General features: G+C 32.5%; 2 protein-coding genes across 2 annotated transcripts; both read left to right on the forward strand.

Moving 5' to 3' along the window:
- The first annotated feature begins 33 nt into the window (after positions 1-33).
- Positions 34-8,824, forward strand: LOC111700961 (tetratricopeptide repeat protein 4). The gene is made up of 15 exons (XM_023472050.1): positions 34-99; positions 1,178-1,242; positions 2,777-2,921; positions 4,011-4,114; positions 4,188-4,213; positions 5,016-5,103; positions 5,207-5,261; positions 5,333-5,389; positions 6,034-6,092; positions 6,734-6,873; positions 6,954-7,034; positions 7,777-7,877; positions 8,176-8,225; positions 8,375-8,489; positions 8,708-8,824. The coding sequence occupies exons 1-15, from the start codon at positions 76-78 to the stop codon at positions 8,780-8,782; spliced, it is 1,185 nt and encodes a 394-aa protein (XP_023327818.1). The 5' UTR covers positions 34-75; the 3' UTR covers positions 8,783-8,824.
- On the forward strand, positions 8,791-16,109 carry LOC111700950 (queuine tRNA-ribosyltransferase catalytic subunit 1). The gene is made up of 14 exons (XM_023472034.1): positions 8,791-8,869; positions 9,352-9,420; positions 10,020-10,099; positions 10,155-10,197; positions 10,503-10,593; positions 10,789-10,829; positions 10,978-10,998; positions 11,057-11,116; positions 11,718-11,814; positions 12,703-12,752; positions 13,392-13,529; positions 14,081-14,148; positions 14,945-15,077; positions 15,791-16,109. Exons 1-14 carry the CDS (start codon positions 8,838-8,840, stop codon positions 16,053-16,055), a joined length of 1,188 nt encoding a protein of 395 aa, XP_023327802.1. The 5' UTR covers positions 8,791-8,837; the 3' UTR covers positions 16,056-16,109.
- Positions 16,110-20,679: the final 4,570 nt, after the last annotated feature.

Genomic DNA, 20,679 nt, shown 5'->3' on the forward strand with positions numbered 1-20,679 from the left:
AAATGTTTATGTTATTTAAACTTATTGTTGCAAGTTTTGTAAATAAAAATCTTTTGCATTTTCAGATTAGTTAATATGGGTGACAGGCCTAAACCTAAGGTAGAGATTTTTCGGTTTTAGTAAGCTTTAATTTGAAAAAGTAGGTTTAGTTTTTTTGCCATACGTCAAGAGTCCAAGTATGTAGTTTCAGACATAAAAATAAGGATTTTAATTTGCAAGTTTTTAGTCCTCATGATTTGATAATGCATTTTCCCAAAAAAAAGTTTTTAGGACATTTTAAAACCAATAAACATAAATCTGTCAAAGGCATACATTAAAAAAACTTAACTTGTATAAGATTGATCTTAAACGTAGAGCATTCTTGAATGCAAGATTGTTCTTTAAAAGATTATAATTAAAAAAAACTTAATGTGCATTATAGGGTTCCCAAAAAAGAGACTATTCTATTAGCATAAATGACGGGACAAATAACATCTGTAATCTTTAAAATGCTAATAAATGACGTGACAATTCACATTGTTAATCTCTAAAAATGCTAAAAATGGGACAATTAACATTGTTAATTTCTAAATGCTAATAAATGATGAGACAAATAATCTCCATAATGCCTATAAATGATAAGGCAATTAACATTGTTAATCTCTTAAAGGCAAATAAATGACGGGACAAATAACATTGTTAATCTCTATATTATTGATAAATGGAAGTACAAATAGCATCGTTAATCTCTAAAATGCTAATATATGACGGAACAAATAACACTGTTAATCTCTAAAATGCTAATATATGACGGAAGAAATAACATTGTTGATCTCTATATTATTGATAAATGGCAGTACAAATAGCATCGTGAATCTCTAAAATGCTAATATATGACGGAACAAATAACATTGTTAATCTCTAAAATTTTAATAACTGACGGGACAAATAACATTGTTATTCTCTAAAATGCTAAAAAATGACGGAACAAATAACATCGTTAATCTCTAAAATAACAAAAAAAAACAATAAGCCTAATAACATTATGAAAGTTTATTTCTGTAATGAATTATTTATATTAAGAATGTTCAAAAGTTTCCCAAGAGTCGGATTTAATTTGTGGTCAATCTTAATTTATCTGGATATTATCTGAAATTTTGCTCAGCTCTAAACCTAGAGAAGAACCACATCTATTCAGATGACTGATGAGGAGCGGAAGAAGATGGTGGAGAAAATGGACCAGGACCTTGAAGAACATTTTAGGTAGAAAAAATACCTTTTTTTGGTGGATGCAAATTAACTTCCATCCCTTTAAGGGGACTGTAAGCGTAATTTCAAGTGACCCTCCATGCAAAAATGGCAAAGCTCGATTCACAAAGGTATCTTTGACACATTTATCTGATCAATACTTGGGAATATCTTGTAGTTTCTGATAAACATATATGAAATATACAAGTAATGTTTTAGAGAAACTACAATCAAAAATAATCATTTTATTATTTTTAAAATCAGAAACATTGATAACTAATATTCATACTTGATCAGAGAAGGCTTGTAAGGATACCGTTACGCTTACAGTCCCTTTAACTCTGGTTCTATTTAGAAAATTACGCTTACAGTCCCTTTAACTCTTGTTCTATTTAGAAAATTACGCTTACAGTCCCTTTAACTTTTGTTTTATTTAGAAAATTACGCTTACAGTCCCTTTAACGTTTGTTCTATTTAGAAAATTATGCTGACAGTCCCTCTAACTCTGTTTATATATAGAAAATTACGCTTACAGTATTTCACAATACATTCCGTACAGATCTTCAGGGAGAACTCAGAAATACCCAGGGGTGACAAGCAGACTTTCTACACGCAGCATGGCTCGCGTAACACAGCCCCTTTAACTCTGGTTCTATTTAGAAAATTACGCTTACAGTCCCTTTAACAATTATGCTTACAGTCTTTTTAACTCTGGTTCTATTTAGAAAATTATGCTTACAGTCCCTTTAACAATTATCCTTACAGTCTCTTTAACTCTGTTTCTATTTGGAAAATTACGCTTACAGTCCCTTTAACAATTATGCTTACTGTCTTTTTAATTCTGTTTCTATTCAGAAAATTACGCTTACAGTCCCTTTAATTCTGTTTCTATTTAGAAAATTATGTTTACAGTCCCTTTAACAATTATGCTTACAGTCCCTTTAACAATTATGCTTACAGTCTCTTTAACTCTGTTTCTATTAAGAAAATTACGCTTACAGTCCCTTTAACTCTGGTTCTATTTAGAAAATTACGCTAACAGCCCCTTTAACTCTGGTTCTATTTAGAAAATTACGCTTACAGTCCCTTTAACAATTATGCTTACAGTCTCTTTAACTCTGGTTTTATTTAGAAAATTACGCTGATAGCCCCTTTAACTCTTGTTCTATTTTGAAAATTATGCTTACAGCCCCTTTAACACTGTTTCTATTTAGAAAATTATGCTCACAGCCCCTTTAACACTGTTTCTATTTAGAAAATTACGCTTACAGTCCCTTTAACTCTGGTTCTATTTAGAAAATTACGCTTACAGCCCCTTTAACTCTGGTTCTATTTAGAAAATTACGCTAACAGCCCCTTTAACTCTGGTTCTATTTAGAAAATTATGCTCACAGTCCCTTTAACAATTATGCTTACAGTCCCTTTAACTCTGTTTCTATGTAGAAAATTACGCTTACAGTCCCTTTAACTCTGGTTCTATTTAGAAAATTATGATTACAGTCCCTTTAACAATTATGCTTACAGTCTCTTTAACTCTGTTTCTATTTAGAAAGCTTGAGGAGAAGGCGAAGGAGAGGGAGGGAAGGCGGATGGAGGGAGGGTTCACAGAGGAGAATTGGGAGGAGGAGATGGCAGCCCATCCTTTCTTCAACCAACAGTGGAAGGAGGGGGAGGAACTCTCACCGCTCATGAAGGTTCAGTTTTTGCTAACGAATCTTAAAATTTTTGTTTTTAAGATTTTAATAAAAAGAAACTGAGTCTTTGTCACAAACTCTGATTTTTTAAACCCTTTACATTTGCGACCACACTATTTTGTTAATCTCAGATGTTTCAAACTATAAGTTCTGTTAGATCAAGTTTGAATCATCAAAGATTTACACCTTCAGGTTTCAAAGATAAAGGGATTAGAAAATTTTGAGTTTTTAACAAAAGCTCAATCTTCCATTCTGATTTTGATAATTTTGTGACAAGTTAGATAAACAAGTAAATTTTTGTCTAGGCTACCTAACATCAGTTTTGAAACATCTTACTTTTTTTTGAAAATAAATTTATTTTATTACATTTCTTTTTAAATGACAACAATTATTAGTTTATACACTACACAATGGTGGTAACGAATAAATGGTTAATTTCTGATTTATGCTACCGTAGTCACACTATGGCTACGTTCAACAAGAGCACCGTGATAGATACAACCTATGGTTACAGCTAGGGTAGCACGACTAAGAAATTGGGCAGAAGTTTCGGAATGAATTTATTTAATCATCTGAAACCAAATTAATTTCTTTCACTGCGTCTTCGGTGTTCAGTTAGACAACATTTTGATTTTGAAATTTATTTTTCAGAAAACGAAACAAAGTAAGAGAAATTTCAAAACTATAGTTGATGCATTAATTGATTAGTAAAAAATATTTGTTTAGTTTTGCAGATATTTGCGAAATTTTACCTGAGCTAAAAACTTTAGAATGAGATATCCTTAATCCCAATTACTTAATCTGAGTATCCAATGGACACACTTTTGATTTTCTTCTTAACCGTTCTTTCTTGGATATAGTAGAGAAAAATCAAAACCCGTTTTTTTAAAGAAGAGAGTTCATCTCGTTTCTGTAAATAATCTTAAATGGCGCGCAAAATTTCAAATTTATCAGCTTCATTTATGTGACTCTGATTGGTTGAATTTTATACACTTTTCAGGATACAAACACAAGATTAGATTAGTTTCGAGATTAAGAAAAATCAACCATTCTAAAGTTTTCAGCTCTGGTTAATTTATTTAAATGCAGGGTATCCAAGATCTGAAATATTCCCCGGATGAGAACAGTCCGCTAGAGCTAGCGCAGAATTACAAGGAGGACGGAAACTTTAATTTCAAATGTAAAAAATACAGGTAACAAGCCCTTTTAAAAACATTATTTTATGTTTATGAGACACAGCAGCTTTTTATTACAATTTGATTTCAGATTTGCTATCGCGAGCTATACAGAGGGTAGGATTCTTCAGAACAAAGTTTGAAATCATCTAATTTCATGTTATTTCACGGTGTTTCAATAAACATGGGAATGTGACGATTTTGACATCGTCTTTGCACATGATTTTTTTATTTAGTATGTTTGGTGGTTTGCTGGATTTAAGAAACTTTTGGTTTGTTTTTCTGACAGTGTTTCGGATCCGGATCCGGTCGGATCCGTATCATTTGGTCGGATCCGGATCCGGATCCGGATCCGTATCAGGAAACGTTGATATGGATCCGGGTAGCGCCAAAAATTAACCAAAACCATGGAATGAATAAATCAAAATGGTTCGTAAATGTATTATTTACATTTTACATGACGAAAATTTTTCAAAATTATCTTTAATAATTTAATGTTTACATTTATATAATAGTAAATTAATGACGACATTTTATAAATAATAACCTTGCATAACATTTAATAGGGAAAATCCGATTCACAGAATCAAAAGTTACCTAGGATCCGGATCCGTATCAGGAGCCGGATCCGGATCCATGAACACGGATGCGGATCCGCGGATCCGGATCCGGATCCAAATCAAAATGATATGGATCCGAAACACTGGTTTTTCAGTTCATGCTGTTGTACTCAGTTAAATGAGAAATTCTTGTATACAAACAAAGTTCAGTACATTTCCTGTAGAAATGTTACAACATCACACAACGTTTTACACAAAAAATATAAGAAATATATTCTATCCGACGTAAATTTGTTATGACCATGTACAATTTAGTCGTTAAACCCAATTTTGGATTTTTCTGAAGAATGCCGCGCTAGGTTTAAAGTCCAAATGCGAAGATAACCTTTTAAACACTCAACTTTTGACCAATAGAGCTGTTTGCCAATACCACATTAAAAATTATAGGTAAATTTTTTAAAATTACATTATTATTATTATTAATATTATTATTATCATTATCATAATCATTATTTTTTCCCCTTTTTTTGAAGTACTAATTTTTGTTAAGATCATGTTTGAAAGATTGTGATGTCGCCATAGAGCTGACTCCAACCCATATGAAGGTAAAAAAAGGTTTGGAGGGTGGTTCTTAAAAAATTATAAAATTTAAAACTTTTTAGTTGTTAATTTTCAGGCAATATTGCGAGGAGCACAGGCATCGTTTCAGCTTAAGCAGTATCCGCTCTGTTTGGTAAGTTAGATAATTTTTCATTTTCATCCAATTATTTTGGTATGAATTCAGATTTTCTTATTTTGTAATTTGAAACTTACATAACATATTTTTGCAAACATGCCCAGGGAACCAAATTATCGTAAGCGTAAGTGACCATCCATGTATAGATGACAATGCCCTTGAAACCTTTATCTGATCAATAATGCGGGAGATATTGCAGTTTTTCCTGGTTTATAATTGTTTAATTCTGAAAATTCCGATACGTTTTCTTACAGTAGAAATGCGTAAGTCACATCTGTTCATAAGCCACAATTAAAATAATAAGTTTTTTAAATTATAAACATTGATAATTTATATCTAATTACCAATTGATCAATGATCAAACAAAGCTTTTATGGGTACCGTTGTGAATTCAGAAGTGGGCATTGTCATCTTTGCATGGGATGTCACTTGAAATGACACTTACAGTCCCTTTAGTAAACTTGTTGCCGGTTATAATTTACTGAACAGATGTCCATTGTCCACGCGCACAAATTTAAGGCTATATGAAATACATATTACACACTCAAGTGGCATTTCATTTTCATATCAAGAGAAACAGCAAAGATAGCAATACTTCCGCACTTTATTTTTCATTCAAAGAATTTTCATGATTTATTAAGATTTGGTGCGATCGTGGATTGAAATTGGACCCTAAAGATGCGGACTTAATTAAATTGAGGTAAAATAGCATTTACATTCTTTTTTTGGTTTATGTTTGCTTTGCGATACTGATGGGCATTCGTTTTGAGGTTCGTGTTGAAACATTCTAGTTTATTTGACTTGAAAGAGACTGCTCAAAGATCTAGTTATTTCAAAATTGTTTGTTTGATAATTTGTCTTTTATTACATTAAATGCAACATTTTTCTCTTCCCAAACATATAAGCCAACAATATCATGTGTATCCCATGGATATCATTAGTCATGTAGCTGCAGCGCCCGGCCCCCTAGTCTTTCCTAGCCACAGCGCTCGGCCCCCTTTGCCTGTCATAGTCGCAGCGCTCGGCCCAGAAATTGTCTTGACCTAACCTAACCCTAAAATAAAATTTTAAAAAAACTAAAATAATTTTGCTGAAAAAAGTGGTCATGTACAAAATTGATAGGAGGGGGGGGGCGGGTGGGAGAGGGTCAAAAAATCGTTCTCTAGGACAGACCCTAAATTCGTTAAAATGAATCGTTTTGGGTTACTATTTTGGTCACGGAAAATTTTCTATGTGTTAAACATAAAAGATTCTTTTAGAGCACACTTAAAGCATAAAAACTTTATTGTGTAAATACGAGGCACATCAGTATTTGGATATTGATGATTATTGATTGTGCAGGTCTGACGCAGTGCGTATCTCGAAGGAGCAAGAGCGCGACGAAAGAAAACGTACAGCTGTGGAGAAGAAAAAGAAGGAAGAAGAACGGAAAATTTTAAATGAAATTAAATCCAAGGGGATTAAGGTGGAAAAAATTAAAGGTAGGCTCATTATTCTGATTTTATTAAAAAAAAAAGATAATTGTTATTAAATCATTTCCAATACTTAATATATTTTTCAGGAAATGAATTAAGTTTGGCGGATTTTGAGCCCTGTCATCCAGCTGCAATCCATAAACCTGTACATATGGATTCCGGGACAGGTATATATATTTTATCCCGTCTTTACTTCACCTAGTATTGTCTTTACATGTATGGGATTTGTCTTATCCTGTGTGGATTTTGTCTTATATGTGTCTTACCTTGTAAGGATGTTGAATTATCCTGTATATGTCTTTCTTATCTTGAATGAGTCACATTTTATCCTGTTTGTATGTTTTGTCTTATTATTCGGAGTATTGTTTTGACTTTGTTGTCTTATATTGTGTTTTGTTATTTCCTGTCAGTTCTAACCCTTGGCTGTTATAACTTGTCTAGTAAATCCCTATAATATTAATTCATGTTTTTTCTTGTCTTTTACTGTCACTTCTTTGCCTGTTCTGTTCCTTTTCTGTCCTCTCTGTTTTTTTCTTTTGTCCTGTCTGTCCTCGTATTTTCTTATCCTTCCTTGTCCTCTTTGTTTTTCTTTTTTCTTGTCTGTCCTTGCATTTTCTTATCCTTCCTTGTCCTCTTTGTTTTTCTTCTGTCCTGTCTGTCCTCGTATTTTCTTATCCTTCCTTGTCTTCTTTGTTTTTTCTTTTTTCTTCCTTGCATTTTCTTATCCTTCCTTTTCCTCTTTGTTTTTTTATTTTCTTGTCTGTCCTTGCATTTTCTTATCCTTCCCTGTCTTGTCCTGTCCTATTTTCTCTTGTTGTACGTCTATCTATCCATCTGAAGAAAGTCTGGGGGTTCCATGTCGTCTTTCCTTTCAGATCTATCCATTATTTTTTATGTTTTATATGGAAGGTGAGCTTGTGTTTCCTGTACTGTTCTTGTACCCAGAGTTTGGAGAAACCGATTTTGTTGAAGAGTGGAGAGAATCAGAGACGTTGGAACAGCATATACAGGTTAGAACTGTACGGTTTCCCTACACTGTGTACACTGTTCATATATTGAGGAATGGAGAGAATCAGAGACATTGGCAGCGCATTCAGATTATATGTATGTACTGTACTGTACTGTGTGCACTTTGCCTAAATAACAACATAAAGAGGGTATCAGAAATTGGAACAATAATTGTACAGTTATGAACTGAATAGTGTATTATGTCTAAGTGCATTTGTACCGAGTGAATGATGATAATAAAGAAATGAAAATAAAGAGGTTTATAAAAATAATAATAAATAATAATGATAATAATCTTAGGAGATGTTTGGAGATTCTGCGGAGAGGCCACCTTGGGATACTGAGAAGAGGTTAAAACGTTTTTAATCTCTTATTTTCATTCTTATTCTTATTATTCTTATTATTCTTATTAATTGTCCTTTCACTGACATTCTGGCAAATCAAAAGTATCATTAATTGAGAAACACCCTGTCTGTATGTTGTATACTGTGTACTACAGGTATGTGCCGGCTAGCCTTGTTGTGTACTTGGAGTCCTATGACCAGAAGCTACTGGAGATATCAACGTCTTCAACTCTTCTCTCTGCTATCACTAAACCTGGATTCCTTCTCAAGGCAGGATTTAGAACTTAGATTTTTTCTTTTTAAAGAATCTTCGATAATAAACAGCATAATCAAGCTCCCATTGAAAGAGCCTTTCATATTCTAGTCTTGATTTTAGTTTTAATCCAATTTGATGATAAAATAATATTGATTATTGAGATTAAACATAAGTAAAATTGAACTAATTATAATTTCAACAAGATTGATTGCTAAACCTGGTTTGTATTTAGGCTGGAACTCCTAACTTCATCGTGTTTGTCCGGAATTCGAAATCCCATATAAATTTTATCAATAGAACCCAGTGACCCCCGAACAGGCCACCTTATAAACTTTTATATTTTTTCAGATTTATTATTGACAATGTGCGTGGGAGGTGCCAACTCTGCGCTCAGGAAAGCACCAACAAATATTAGTTTGATAAAATTATTATTATTTTACCCGATTGTACCTTCTAACCCTTATTTATCTGATCAATAATGTGGAAGATATTGTCGTTTTTTTCAGGTTTTTAATTCTAATAATTCCTTTAGGCTTTCCTGCAGTAAAAGTTTGCAAACCATTTTTGAATTTTTTTTGAGAAAACTAGTTTTCCTAATTAGATATTCATACTTGATCAGACAAAGCTTCTTAGGGTACCGTTCTGAATCGGGCATTGGGGGGTACAATTATTAATTTGGTAAAATATGAAAGATTATATTGCATTTTTATACAAATTGGATTCTGGATTTTACCTCGTTAGATTTGAAAAAATAAATTATTTAAACTTTGATTAGTTTTATTAGGAGCAAGTTTCCGTTCATTCATAAGTTTCCCGCTCAATTTTATTTTTTAAATATTTCATTTTGAAAAATATATTTGATGCCGGTGCTCCCAGGTTCAATATAGTGGCAAAATGTTCGACTAGTAGAGCTAGAGTTGCAGAAATGCAGCTCCCACACTCTTTGTAAGTTTACCACCTTTTATCTGAGGTGTAATCAGGGGGGTGGCTATGGGGGCTCATTCCCCCCCCCCCCCACCTGTGAAATATATGGTTTTTAGAGCCCGTTTTTTTCCCTAATAATGTATGAACAGTGGTCGTGTTGTTCACGTATATTGGGGTACGAAGTTTGGCCGCAAGATGTCTCACGCAAAATTCTTATCTTATTGGTAGATAATTCGTACAGTACAGTACAGTACAGTACAGTACAGAACAGTACAGTACAGCCATACAGTACAGTACAGTACAGTACAGAACAGTACAGTACAGCCATAATTGGTGGACGTCATGTGGTCGATCACTGTAATGTTGAAAGGAATGGCTTCAGGCCCTAATGGGTGCTGAACAAATTTCTGAATACACCCCTGGCTTTAATCCTATTCAATCTGAATCAGCTGAACCTGTAAAAGAAATACGTTAAATCAAATTTCAAATGGGCAACATTTTTCAACAGTTGATACTAATTCAGATAAAGAAAAATGCGTGCTTCAATGTAAAATGTTAAAATCCAATGACTGAAAGTGGGTCTAAATAGAGATTTATTTGGTATATTATTTCTGTTCTAGGGTTGATACACCTGTGTTTATGCCGGTTGGGACTCAAGGAACTCTTAAAGGAATTGTTCCTCAACAACTGGAAGCTCTAGGTAAGAAATATTTTCATCCAATGAAAAACAAACCAAAAAAATTTTTTTTTTGCAGACTGCAGAATTATGTTGGCGAATACATATCATCTTGGAAACAGGTATTTTTTGAAACGATTTTTTTTAAAGAGCAAAGTACCGTCAAATTAATGGTGTAAAGGGCTAACCTAATAAAGTTAAGAATGGGTCGACACCAAGTTTGAAAATATAATTAATTATCAATTTTTATCCGCAAATATTGCAACTGGAAACTGGCATTAACCTTTTCTTTGTAATCCCCTTTTTTCCCCTCTTCCCTTTAAATTTTGTAAAATGTTCTACAAATCTTAATTTTTAATAAAACGCATGTGGGTCCTGTGGGAAAATTGAACAAAAAATTATCTCAACACCAGAAAAAAAATTTTAGGCCAGGTGAGGAAGTTCTACTGGCTGCCGGTGGACTTCATAAATTCATGAATTGGAACCGATCCTTGCTCACGGACTCAGGGGGGTTCCAGGTAAATACAGAAGGTTTGGAAGGGGGGGGGGGGGCGACAGACTCTCAAGCTATGAAAATAAACCTATGATTATAGTCTAAATCGTCTTAATTTGGTAAATCCTTAACTTCTTTGTTTGGTAAAAACATTAACTAACTTTGATGCGACTTAGTTCATTCTTTTTTTAAATTATTAATTATATTCTAACATATTTAGATGGTTTCTTTAATTAATTTATATTCTAACATATTTAGATGGTTTCTTTAATTAATTTATATTCTAACATNAGGTTGCTTACTCTCGATACGCTCCTTAATTTACGGATAATGTCGTCTCCTAAGATAGATAGATAGATAACCTAACATGACGTCACTGATTATAGTTTTGAGAGTGACATCATATTAGGATTTTATCTATGGAGAGTAAGCAATCTTCTTAAAAAACCTTGTTCTAGGTAATTATGTCGGAGTTGTTAATGTTGAAGAGTATATATTATGATGCAGTTAGATGATGATGTAGATTCTACACATACTGATGCAGACAGGTAGATTGTAGTAGATATTATGATGCAGTTAGATGATGTAGATTCTACACATACCTACGTAGACAGGTAGATTGTAGTAGATATTCTGATGCATTTAGATGTTGATGTAGATTCTACACAATCTGATGCAGACAGGTAGATTGTAGTAGATATTATGATGCAGTTAGATGATGATGTAGATTCTACACATACTGATATAGACAGGTAAGATTGTAGTAGATATTATGATGCAGCTAGATGATGATGTAGATTCTACACATACTGATGTAGACAGGTAGATTGTAGTAGATATTATGATGCAGTTAGATGATGTTGTAGATTCTACACATACTGATATAGACAGGTAGACTGTAGTAGATATTATGATGTAATTATATATTGATGTAGATTCTACACACCCTGCAATGTAGACAGGTAGACTACAGTAGATATTATGATGAAATTCTATATTGATGTAGATTCTACACATCCTGATATAAATTGGTAGACATTAAGTTGCAATTAGAAGAGTATTACCTAGTGATAAAACCTAAAACCTATTAATAACAACAATAGGTCTTGATTTTTTCTAATTCAACATGAAATAAAATTTTTATTTTAGGTTTGAGGAGGCTCGACATAGAACAGTCCGTTGGTTGGACCGATGCATTGTTGCGCACAAAAAACCTGACAAACAAAACCTTTTCCCAATAGTTCAGGTTCAACTTTTCTTTTTTATTATTTGTCTATTTTTATGATTTTGATACAAATGATTTGATTTGTCTCAAATTATGATTGGAGAACTCGGGAGAACCATGGAAAGATAAGATTGGTTTTAAAGTTCTAAGTTAAGTCGGGTCGACTTTTATAGGACAAACTTCAGGCAAACCTGGGTTCCCAAGCTACTTGGTTTCTTGACTCTATCTTTAATATGAAGTTCTAACTTTGCAACCTGATGTAGTAGACCATAAATATTTTAACCATAAATTCTACTCGATTAAAATGTCAAAGTTTGATATATCAAAGGTTTACCCCTATCAGTTTGCAAAGATTAAGGGATTTGGAAATATTAAGGGGCAACTGATCTAATCAGTTTATTTGTTGTTAAAAAATCCCCTCTGATGCTCTGTTCCCCTTCCCCTGAAAAATTTCTTCCTAGAAATCGAGTTCCTTTTTTAAAAATATTTTCTTACCCCGGTGTCGAGGTAAATTTTGTTTGCATTATTGCCAAACATCAAATAAATATTCTAGTTCGGAATTTAGTTTTTTCAAGTTTGCACTGAGCTGAAAACTTTAAAATGGCGGATATCGAGATTAATGCTTGATCCTCTCTTTTTTAAATATCGAGACTAACCTAATCTTGTACTTCTATCCTAAAAAGTGTATAAAATTCAACCAACCAGAGTCGCGTCTATGAAGCCGATAAATTTGAAATTTTGCGCGCCATTTAAGATTAATATACAGAAACGGGAGGAACTCTCTAATTTTAAAAACCGGTTTTTGATGAAAATAATCAAAAGTGTGTCCATTGGATACTCAGATTAAGTAATCGAGATAAGGGATATCTCATTCTAAAGTTTTCAGCTCTGATTATTTTTTTTTGCCAGGGAGGATTAGACACGGAGAAAAGAAAAGATTGTGCCGAACAGCTGACAAAGTATTTTTTTATTTTCTTCATCGAAACTTTTATTTTCATTGGAATCCTAATTTTTATTTCCCATTGGAACCAATTTATTGTAAAACCAATTTTTTTAAATGGATGGTTATCGTGAAGTTAATAAAATAAATTGGATTCAACATCTTTATTATATGTCACTACTAAATTCTCTTTTTTCTGATGTGTATGTACTGAGAAATTGACACAAAACTTTTGGTGTAGAACTGAGAATGCCGCTGATAACACATTGTACATTGTTTATATTTTTTTTATTCTTTAAGACTTACATTTGTAAGCGTAATTTCAAGTTACCCTCCATGCAGATATGGCAATGTCCGATTTACAACGGTACCCTTGAAACCTTGATCTGATCAAACATGTTGAAGATAACGTCGTTTTTCTACTTGAAAAGTGTTAACTTCAGAACACTTTCTCATTGCTTCTAATTTACAAGAAATGCGCAAGTCACTTTGCAGAGAAACCGCAAATAAAAGTAAACAGTTCAAAGAAACGAAAACATTGATATCTTACTTGATCAGACAAAGCTTTCAAATGTACCGTTGTAAATCGGGCATTGCCATCTTTGTATGGAGGCCGGAGGGTCACTTGAAATTACGCTTACAATTCCTTATTTTTCAGGAGAAATGTCCCTGGGTTTGCTATCGGAGGACTCTCCGGAGGAGAGGAAAAGGATGTATTTTGGAGGATTGTTAAGGTAAACATATTATTATTATTGGCGAAAATATCATTAATTTTTTCTCGAGAAATTCAAGGATGGCCATTCTAGGTTAAGGTTGTAAGGTTGCTTACTCTCGATACGCTCCTTAATTTACGGATAATGTCGTCTCCTAAGATAGATAGATAGATAACCTAACATGACGTCACTGATTATAGTTTTGAGAGTGACATCATATTAGGATTTTATCTATGGAGAGTAAGCAATCTTCTTAAAAAACCTTGTTCTAGGTAATTATGTCGGAGTTGTTAATGTTGAAGTTCAAATCAAATTTAAAATCCTGGATAATATGGTGAATTATAAATGGCTGAGATTTCTTGACACTGACTATTGCGGACCTACAGGACAATCTAAGATGAAACCTTAGATGCACGATGGATGAAATACCTAAGCCCCAAGTTTCCAAAAGAAGTTCTGTGCCTATGCATTTTTGTGTAATAAAAACTCTAGTAAACAATATTTCAATATTTCAACTCCCTGAATTGATATGAAGATTTTTGCCAAATCAATAATTTCTACTAATTTTGAGTTTGTTGAAACATTTCTGTTTTTTAATTTCTTTCATTTTTACATCATTTGGTGGTTATTCAAGGAGAGAAATAGTTCAGTCTTGTTTTCTACGGAATGCTGGTTTATCTGCCTTTAAACTAGTTTATTTAGGTTGATTATTATTATTATTATTATTATTATTACTGATCTGATCTGATCTGATCTGATCTGATCTGATCTGATCTGATCTGATCTGATCTGATCTGATCTGATCTGATCTGATCTGATCTGATCTGATCTGATTTGATTTGGTAAGGTTTGAATATTTATATATAATAGAGGCATGACAAGAAGAATTGCCATAATTCAAAATTGTTTTCTCTTAGAGATTACTCTTATTACAGTGTGCCAAATATTTACTCAAACGAAATCAAAATTATCTGAATTATAGTTTTTTTGTCTTGTAGTTTTGTTAGAATTTGTTTGTACTAAAAACTATCAATAGGAGTAAACAATTTTGTAATAAGATAGACCTCTCAAAATGTAACGTGGAGTCCAGAAGCTTGAGATTAAAAGTAATCTGAAAACAATTCCCATCTTTATTCATGGAACCTGAGTCTTATAGAACACTGGGGTGGGTCGTCAGTTTCATTAATTTACAATTAAATCGGGGGAAGGTGTTTCAATAATGTATTAATAATATAAATATATAATTAACTATGATGCCAACTAATAATTTTAAAATTAAGTTTTAATTTATTCTCCTGAAAAGGTTGAATTCATTTAAACATTTCTCTCATTAATCTGTTAATTTATGACCGATCGGTTAAAATCAGTCAAACTCATTTTAACAGATTTTAATCAACCCTGGTTATTCACAATTTAGCTTACATAAAACATTAAAGAACAGCTAGGTCTTTAAGATAATAATTAAAATTATTTAAGAGAAAATAGATTATTTTTAAAGATTTTTTTAGGTTTGGGAGTGCTTTAGTATTTGAGGCTCCTGGTGACTTAAACTTAAAGAAATCTCAGTTTAGAACTGATTTCCGTCCCATTGATGAATCATGTACATGCTCAACCTGTACAACATATACCAGGCAGGGGTTGTACAGTACAACTTTTAAATTCAATGTTATTCAAAATAAGGATGGTTTTTGACCTAAAACAATGTAAGCTAACCAAAGTTGAAAACTTTAGAATGGGATATCCTTAATCCCGATCTGTTAATTAATCCGGAGATTAATAACATGAGGAGAACAAGCAATATTTAATCTGGAGATTAAGAAAAAGAGGAGATCAAGCATTGATCCCAAAATCCAGTATCCACCATTCTTAAGTTTTCAGCTCAGAGATGGAATTTAAAGAATTTGAGCCGCGGTTTAAATCCGCCAAAACCAGGTTTAAATTTAGCGCTGGCTTTAATCTTGAAACATTTGATACAATTTTAAGGTGAACCAATCAAATTTAAACCGCGGCTTAAATTTAAACCGCCGCTCAAATTCTTTAAATTCGGCCACAGATGTCATAACTTGTTTGACAAAAAAGAATCTACAATGCTTAATCTCGATTCAAACATGATACAGTTACAACTTTAAAGATAAATGCTTGACTAAGGATTTACACTAACCAAGTTTTGAACTTAGTTTATGTTTGTTCAGGATTAACGACGAACATTTATTTTGAGAGTTTGATATTGTTAAGGACTATTGCTTAGAAGAAGCAAACCAACAAATTACATTGTTTGAGTTTTAATAGATCAATGTTTCTAACTTGGTGTAAAACTGTGCTCTATAACCCTATTATTGTCAAGAGCCTATCTTCACACAATCGTGACAAAAGAACCGTCAGCCTGCCATCTTATCACAGTACACAATGTCGCGCATCAGCTGTCTCTCATGGCGAAGGCACGTGCAGCAATTAAAGATGGCCGATTTCCCGACTTTGTTACGGAGTTTATGGAAGCTCTTTATCCTTCCCGGGAGTATCCGCAGTGGGCTGAGAATGCCTTTAATAGTGTTGGTATTGAATTGGCCGAAAAAATAATGTCCGCTGCGGGTGGAGAGGGGGTCCATTAGTCAGTTGAAGAATGGTTTTGTTTTGTTTTATATAATAAATTTTTTTATTATTTTTTTTTTATCATTAAATTCTAGAGATTTGAAAGTTGCTAACTAGTTGTTATTTTTCGAAGATGTATTTTATTTTATCACCCTTCTTTTCCTTACTCCCTGCTATGCACCTTCAAAATGTAACTGAGATGAAAGAATTTTTTTAGTTTTTAAAATCTGGAGTCATTGTGTGCGTGTGTCATGTCAAAATTACAGCCTGAAACCTTGGTCTCGACAAGAATGCATCATCTTCTCTTTAAAAATTAATTATTGTCGATTGTGGATTTTCAGTGGATAACTCTGTCTGAGATGAGAATTTACTTTGGTATATGAAGACAACAAACTATGATGTTTACTGTTCATTACAAAATCTGCAGTTCATAGTAAACAAAAATGTTATTGAAAACCGTAACAACATGCCAATTAACATTAACAATTTATCTTTAATCACACTTGGTTTGGTAAAATTATAGGATTTTAGGCAATTTTTGTTTTATCTTTAACAACTTGAAACTATACATGAGGGAGACATGACTAGCAAGACTTTGTGACCTCGTAGCTCCCCTAGTTTGGATTTTACACACAATAGAAAAGCATATTTATTTTGTTACAAATTAGAAATTTTAAACATGGTAGTTGATAAATAGTTTTGAATGTAGTCTTCCATATACTGTATTATGATATTAAAGGCTTTTAGCAGTTTATTTTGTTAAAAAAAATCTGCTCAAATTTATTTTACTTTGAAATCAATTTTACATGTAATATGACTCCCATATAATATTATTATTGTCTATGGTATGAATCAACCTAAAAAATTATGGAAGAAGACATTCTAGACTATTCACCAACTGTCATGTTTCGTGTGACACCATGCATTTGTTTAATAATTAGAGAAGTTGTGGTCAAGTGCAATATACTGTAGAAATTCTTAAAACCAGTAAATTTTAATGAAAAATCGATTCGAACTTTTTTATTTAATTTTAAACCAGTTTTGCAAGTTGTAAATGTAAAAATCAATTTTAAACCAAGATTAATTGATCTTACATTGCAAGTAAAAAAAAGTTAAAGGGCAAAATGGGGGCAGTTAGTTGGCCTCCAATGCCCAGTTTCTCTCAGAAATTTAAAATGGAAAAATTGTAGGCCAAAAACAGTGGGCATATGTTTAAAATTCTATCTACAAAAGATTCCAAGCAACAGGATTCAGTTTTAAAAGAAAAAAGGCCCTGCCCCCCCCCCCACCCCTCTAATACAGGGTGTCCCAAAAAACATGGGAATTCAGTGACGAATTCGATATCGTCTTTTTAACTAATTCTTTGATATAGTATAGTGATACCTACTGAGAAAGCTGTAATCTGTAAGAGTTTCGTCTGCTATGTTCACATTTTGTTTGTTTATATTTTGACTGCGATAGGTTGTACTTAATAAAACAAGAAAATTGCAGTATACAAACAGAGTAAACTTGTCCGTCTTCACTGTTCATCTTGCGGAGACATTATAGATACATATTTACAGTCTTTTACCCTTTTCATAAAATAAACTCTAGCAGACATAATAATATTATGGCTTTTAAAATTAGGTAACACAATGCTAATTCACAACAAAGACGATATCGAATTCGTCACTGAATTCCCATGTTTTTTGGGACACCCTGTAGATATACCCTAGCTGCATATCTGATAAGGTTCAAACAAAATTGAATTAACTTTATCTCATAGATAGACAACAAAAAATAACCTAAGTTGCGTAATATTGCAAATGCAAATAATATACTATTGCACAACTTGCAATAATTTGCATTTTAGCAAAGTATCAAAACACACTTTTTTCAGACGGTTAATCTTGATTGTAAGGATCCATAGTACTCGATACTAGTAGACAATTGAGATAGAAGGTGTGCCAATAAACATTAATGGACGATCTAGATATCGTCTTTGTAACTATCCTGTTTGAACTACCGCACCTGGTACAACGTTATTATAGTTGTTCTGTTCATTTGAGCATAAAAAAACAAAAGTTCAAATAAACAAAAAATATATATTTCAAATGATCAAAAAATCGTTCAATAGAACAAAATAAATAGTTCAAATGAACTTTAAAAAGTTTTTTTAAAGATTCAGTTCAACATGAATATAGTCTAAATGAAATAAAGTTTACCATACCTAAAATATGTTAAGAGTTACTATTTTTTGGTTCATTTAACTTTTATGTTAATTTGAACTATGTTTATTTGCTTGTTTCAACCATTTTTATGTTCGGTTGAAATCAATTTAATTCCAAACAAATTATTCGGATATTACATACAGTATAGTCATCGATTATTTTTCGACCCATTTGTATATAGTTGATATTTCATAATATTTTTGATTTTTTTTTAAATAATTATCATTGGCGCTGGATTTTCGAACATTCCTGGAAAATATGAAAATGTCGTCTTCATTATCAAACATCCTCGAAACAGGAATAAATGTTTTCAAAAGTAACTCTCAGATCATGAAAAATTTAAAATGACATAAAATATTAACTATATACGAATGCGTTGAAAAATAATAGATGACCATTTTTTGTAATATCTGAATGATTTGTTAGGAATTAAATTGATTTGTTTACGATCCGAGTTGAATGTTGCATCTTTCTGAATTTGTATGGACACTACGTTCTATGATATTAGAACAATTTTCTCCTTATAGACGCAACAGATAGAAGTAAGATTAATAGTGATCAAAAGCGCGTTTTTATCGCATTAAGCCTTTACCCCCTTTTATTTTTCGCGAACACTCCCTTTAAGGTTTTAAAAAATGCTTACTTTGCGGATTTATTCTCAGATTGGAGTTGTGCATCGACCAAGCCATTCTTTAATTTGAGGGTCTCTTGAAATTACGTCTACAGTCCCTTTCAGTCTTAATTAATAATAATCCTAGTTGGTTCTTTAATCTAGGTCACATCTTGCAAAAGTAAATAGCATAAAATGCCTAGGGTAATTTAGTTAATTATACCGTTATACTTTGGAGCACGTTTAGACAGGTTTGTCGTGTATAAAGGTTATCCAGTCCACCATCTCGTATATTAGGGTTATCTAGTCCACCTTCTCGTATATTAGGGTTATCCAGTTCACCTTCTCGTATATTAGGGTTATCTAGTCCACCTTCTCGTATATTAGGGTTATCTAGTCCACCATCTCGTATGTTATGGTTATCCAGTTTACCTTCTCGTATATTAGGGTTATATCTAGTCCACCTTCTCATACAGGGTGTCCCAATAAACATGGGAATTCAGTGACGAATTCGATATCGTCTTTTTAGCTAATTCTTTGAATCAGTATAGTGATACCTACTGAGAAAGCTGTAATCTGTAAGAGTTTCGTCTGCTTTGTTCACATTTTGTTTGTTTATGTTTTGACTGCATACGGTTCTACTTAATAAAACAAGAAAATTACAGTATACAAACAGAGTAAACTTGTCCGTCTTAACTGTTCATCTTGCGGAGACATTATAGACACATCTTTGCAGTCTTTTACCCTTTTCATAAAATAAACTCTAGCAGACATAATAATATTATGGCTTTAGAAATTAGGTATTACAATGCTAATTCGTAACAAAGACGATATCCAATTCGTCACTGAATTCCCATGTTTTTTGGGACACCCTGTATATTGGGGTTATTCTGTCCACTTTCTCGTATATTACTATTAGGATTATCCAATGTCCACCTTCTCGTCAATTGGCTTTTCGTCAGTTAAAGGGTTTATGTTCGTTAAGTTGATCGTTTAATAATGTATCAGATGTTTAAAGGCGTTAACTGAAGTTAATTATAACATTTCAAAACTTACTTTACTGTTAAGTCCTAAAGGTTGTACTCTATCCCTGAAAGGTTAGAGGGGCTGATTTTATGCCATAAACTTAAATCCCTATATCTTAGAAACCTAATGGAGAAAACCTTTGATATTTCAAACTTAGGTTATTTGAATTTAAAATTTGAAAAATCTAAAGGTCTATGACGTGACATTGGATTGCAAATATAAAATGATTTAAAAAATCAGAGTTTCTGGCAAGAGCTCAGTTCATTTGAAAAAAAACTTTAAAAATCATTTTTTAATTATTTCTCAATAAAAATTCTTCTTTTAATCAATGCAAATGACATTTATTATCGGAACATTGCCCTGCCCTAGTATACCCGGTTTCGCATATTTGAATATGCATGCATGGTTTTTTCAATTCAATCGAATATTTGAGAATCTGGTTTACTCTTAATCTTAACATAGCTTTCAGGATCAGTTCTGTTAGGGGTCTTCAGCATAAACCTGCTAATTTAATTTTCATAATAATTTTTTTTCTTCGAATTGCTTCATCGAAAAAAATGGAGATATTTACTTTTGCTTATGTAAAGATTTTATAAATTTATAACGCAATTGTGACATACTTGACATGAAAATTATTAAGATCCTCACAAGATAGAAATCTCAATTTATGGGGAAAAACCGCTATGGAATGCTTATTGCTTAAAGGGGAGTGACTTCAGCTACATGGTGTCCCAATGAAACATGACAGTTGGTAAATAGTTTTGAATGTCGTCTTCCATACACTGTATTAGATATTAA

Source organism: Eurytemora carolleeae, unplaced genomic scaffold, assembly GCF_000591075.1.
Source record: "Eurytemora carolleeae unplaced genomic scaffold, Eaff_2.0 scaffold292, whole genome shotgun sequence".
In the NCBI taxonomy this organism is placed as follows: domain Eukaryota; kingdom Metazoa; phylum Arthropoda; class Copepoda; order Calanoida; family Temoridae; genus Eurytemora; species Eurytemora carolleeae.

Excerpts from the sequence above, each read along its gene's own strand:
- LOC111700961 (XM_023472050.1), top strand. The coding sequence starts at position 76 with ATGGGTGACAGGCCTAAACCTAAG. Across the intron at positions 4,115-4,187 it reads TTCAAATGTAAAAAATACAG|ATTTGCTATCGCGAGCTATA; the intron begins GTAACAAGCCCT and ends ATTTGATTTCAG. Across the intron at positions 4,214-5,015 it reads TATCGCGAGCTATACAGAGG|GTTTAAAGTCCAAATGCGAA; the intron begins GTAGGATTCTTC and ends ATGCCGCGCTAG.
- LOC111700950 (XM_023472034.1), top strand. The coding sequence starts at position 8,838 with ATGTGCGTGGGAGGTGCCAACTCTGCGCTCAG. Across the intron at positions 10,999-11,056 it reads ATTTTATCTATGGAGAGTAA|AGTATATATTATGATGCAGT; the intron begins GCAATCTTCTTA and ends TTAATGTTGAAG. Across the intron at positions 11,815-12,702 it reads ACCTTTTCCCAATAGTTCAG|GGAGGATTAGACACGGAGAA; the intron begins GTTCAACTTTTC and ends TTTTTTTGCCAG.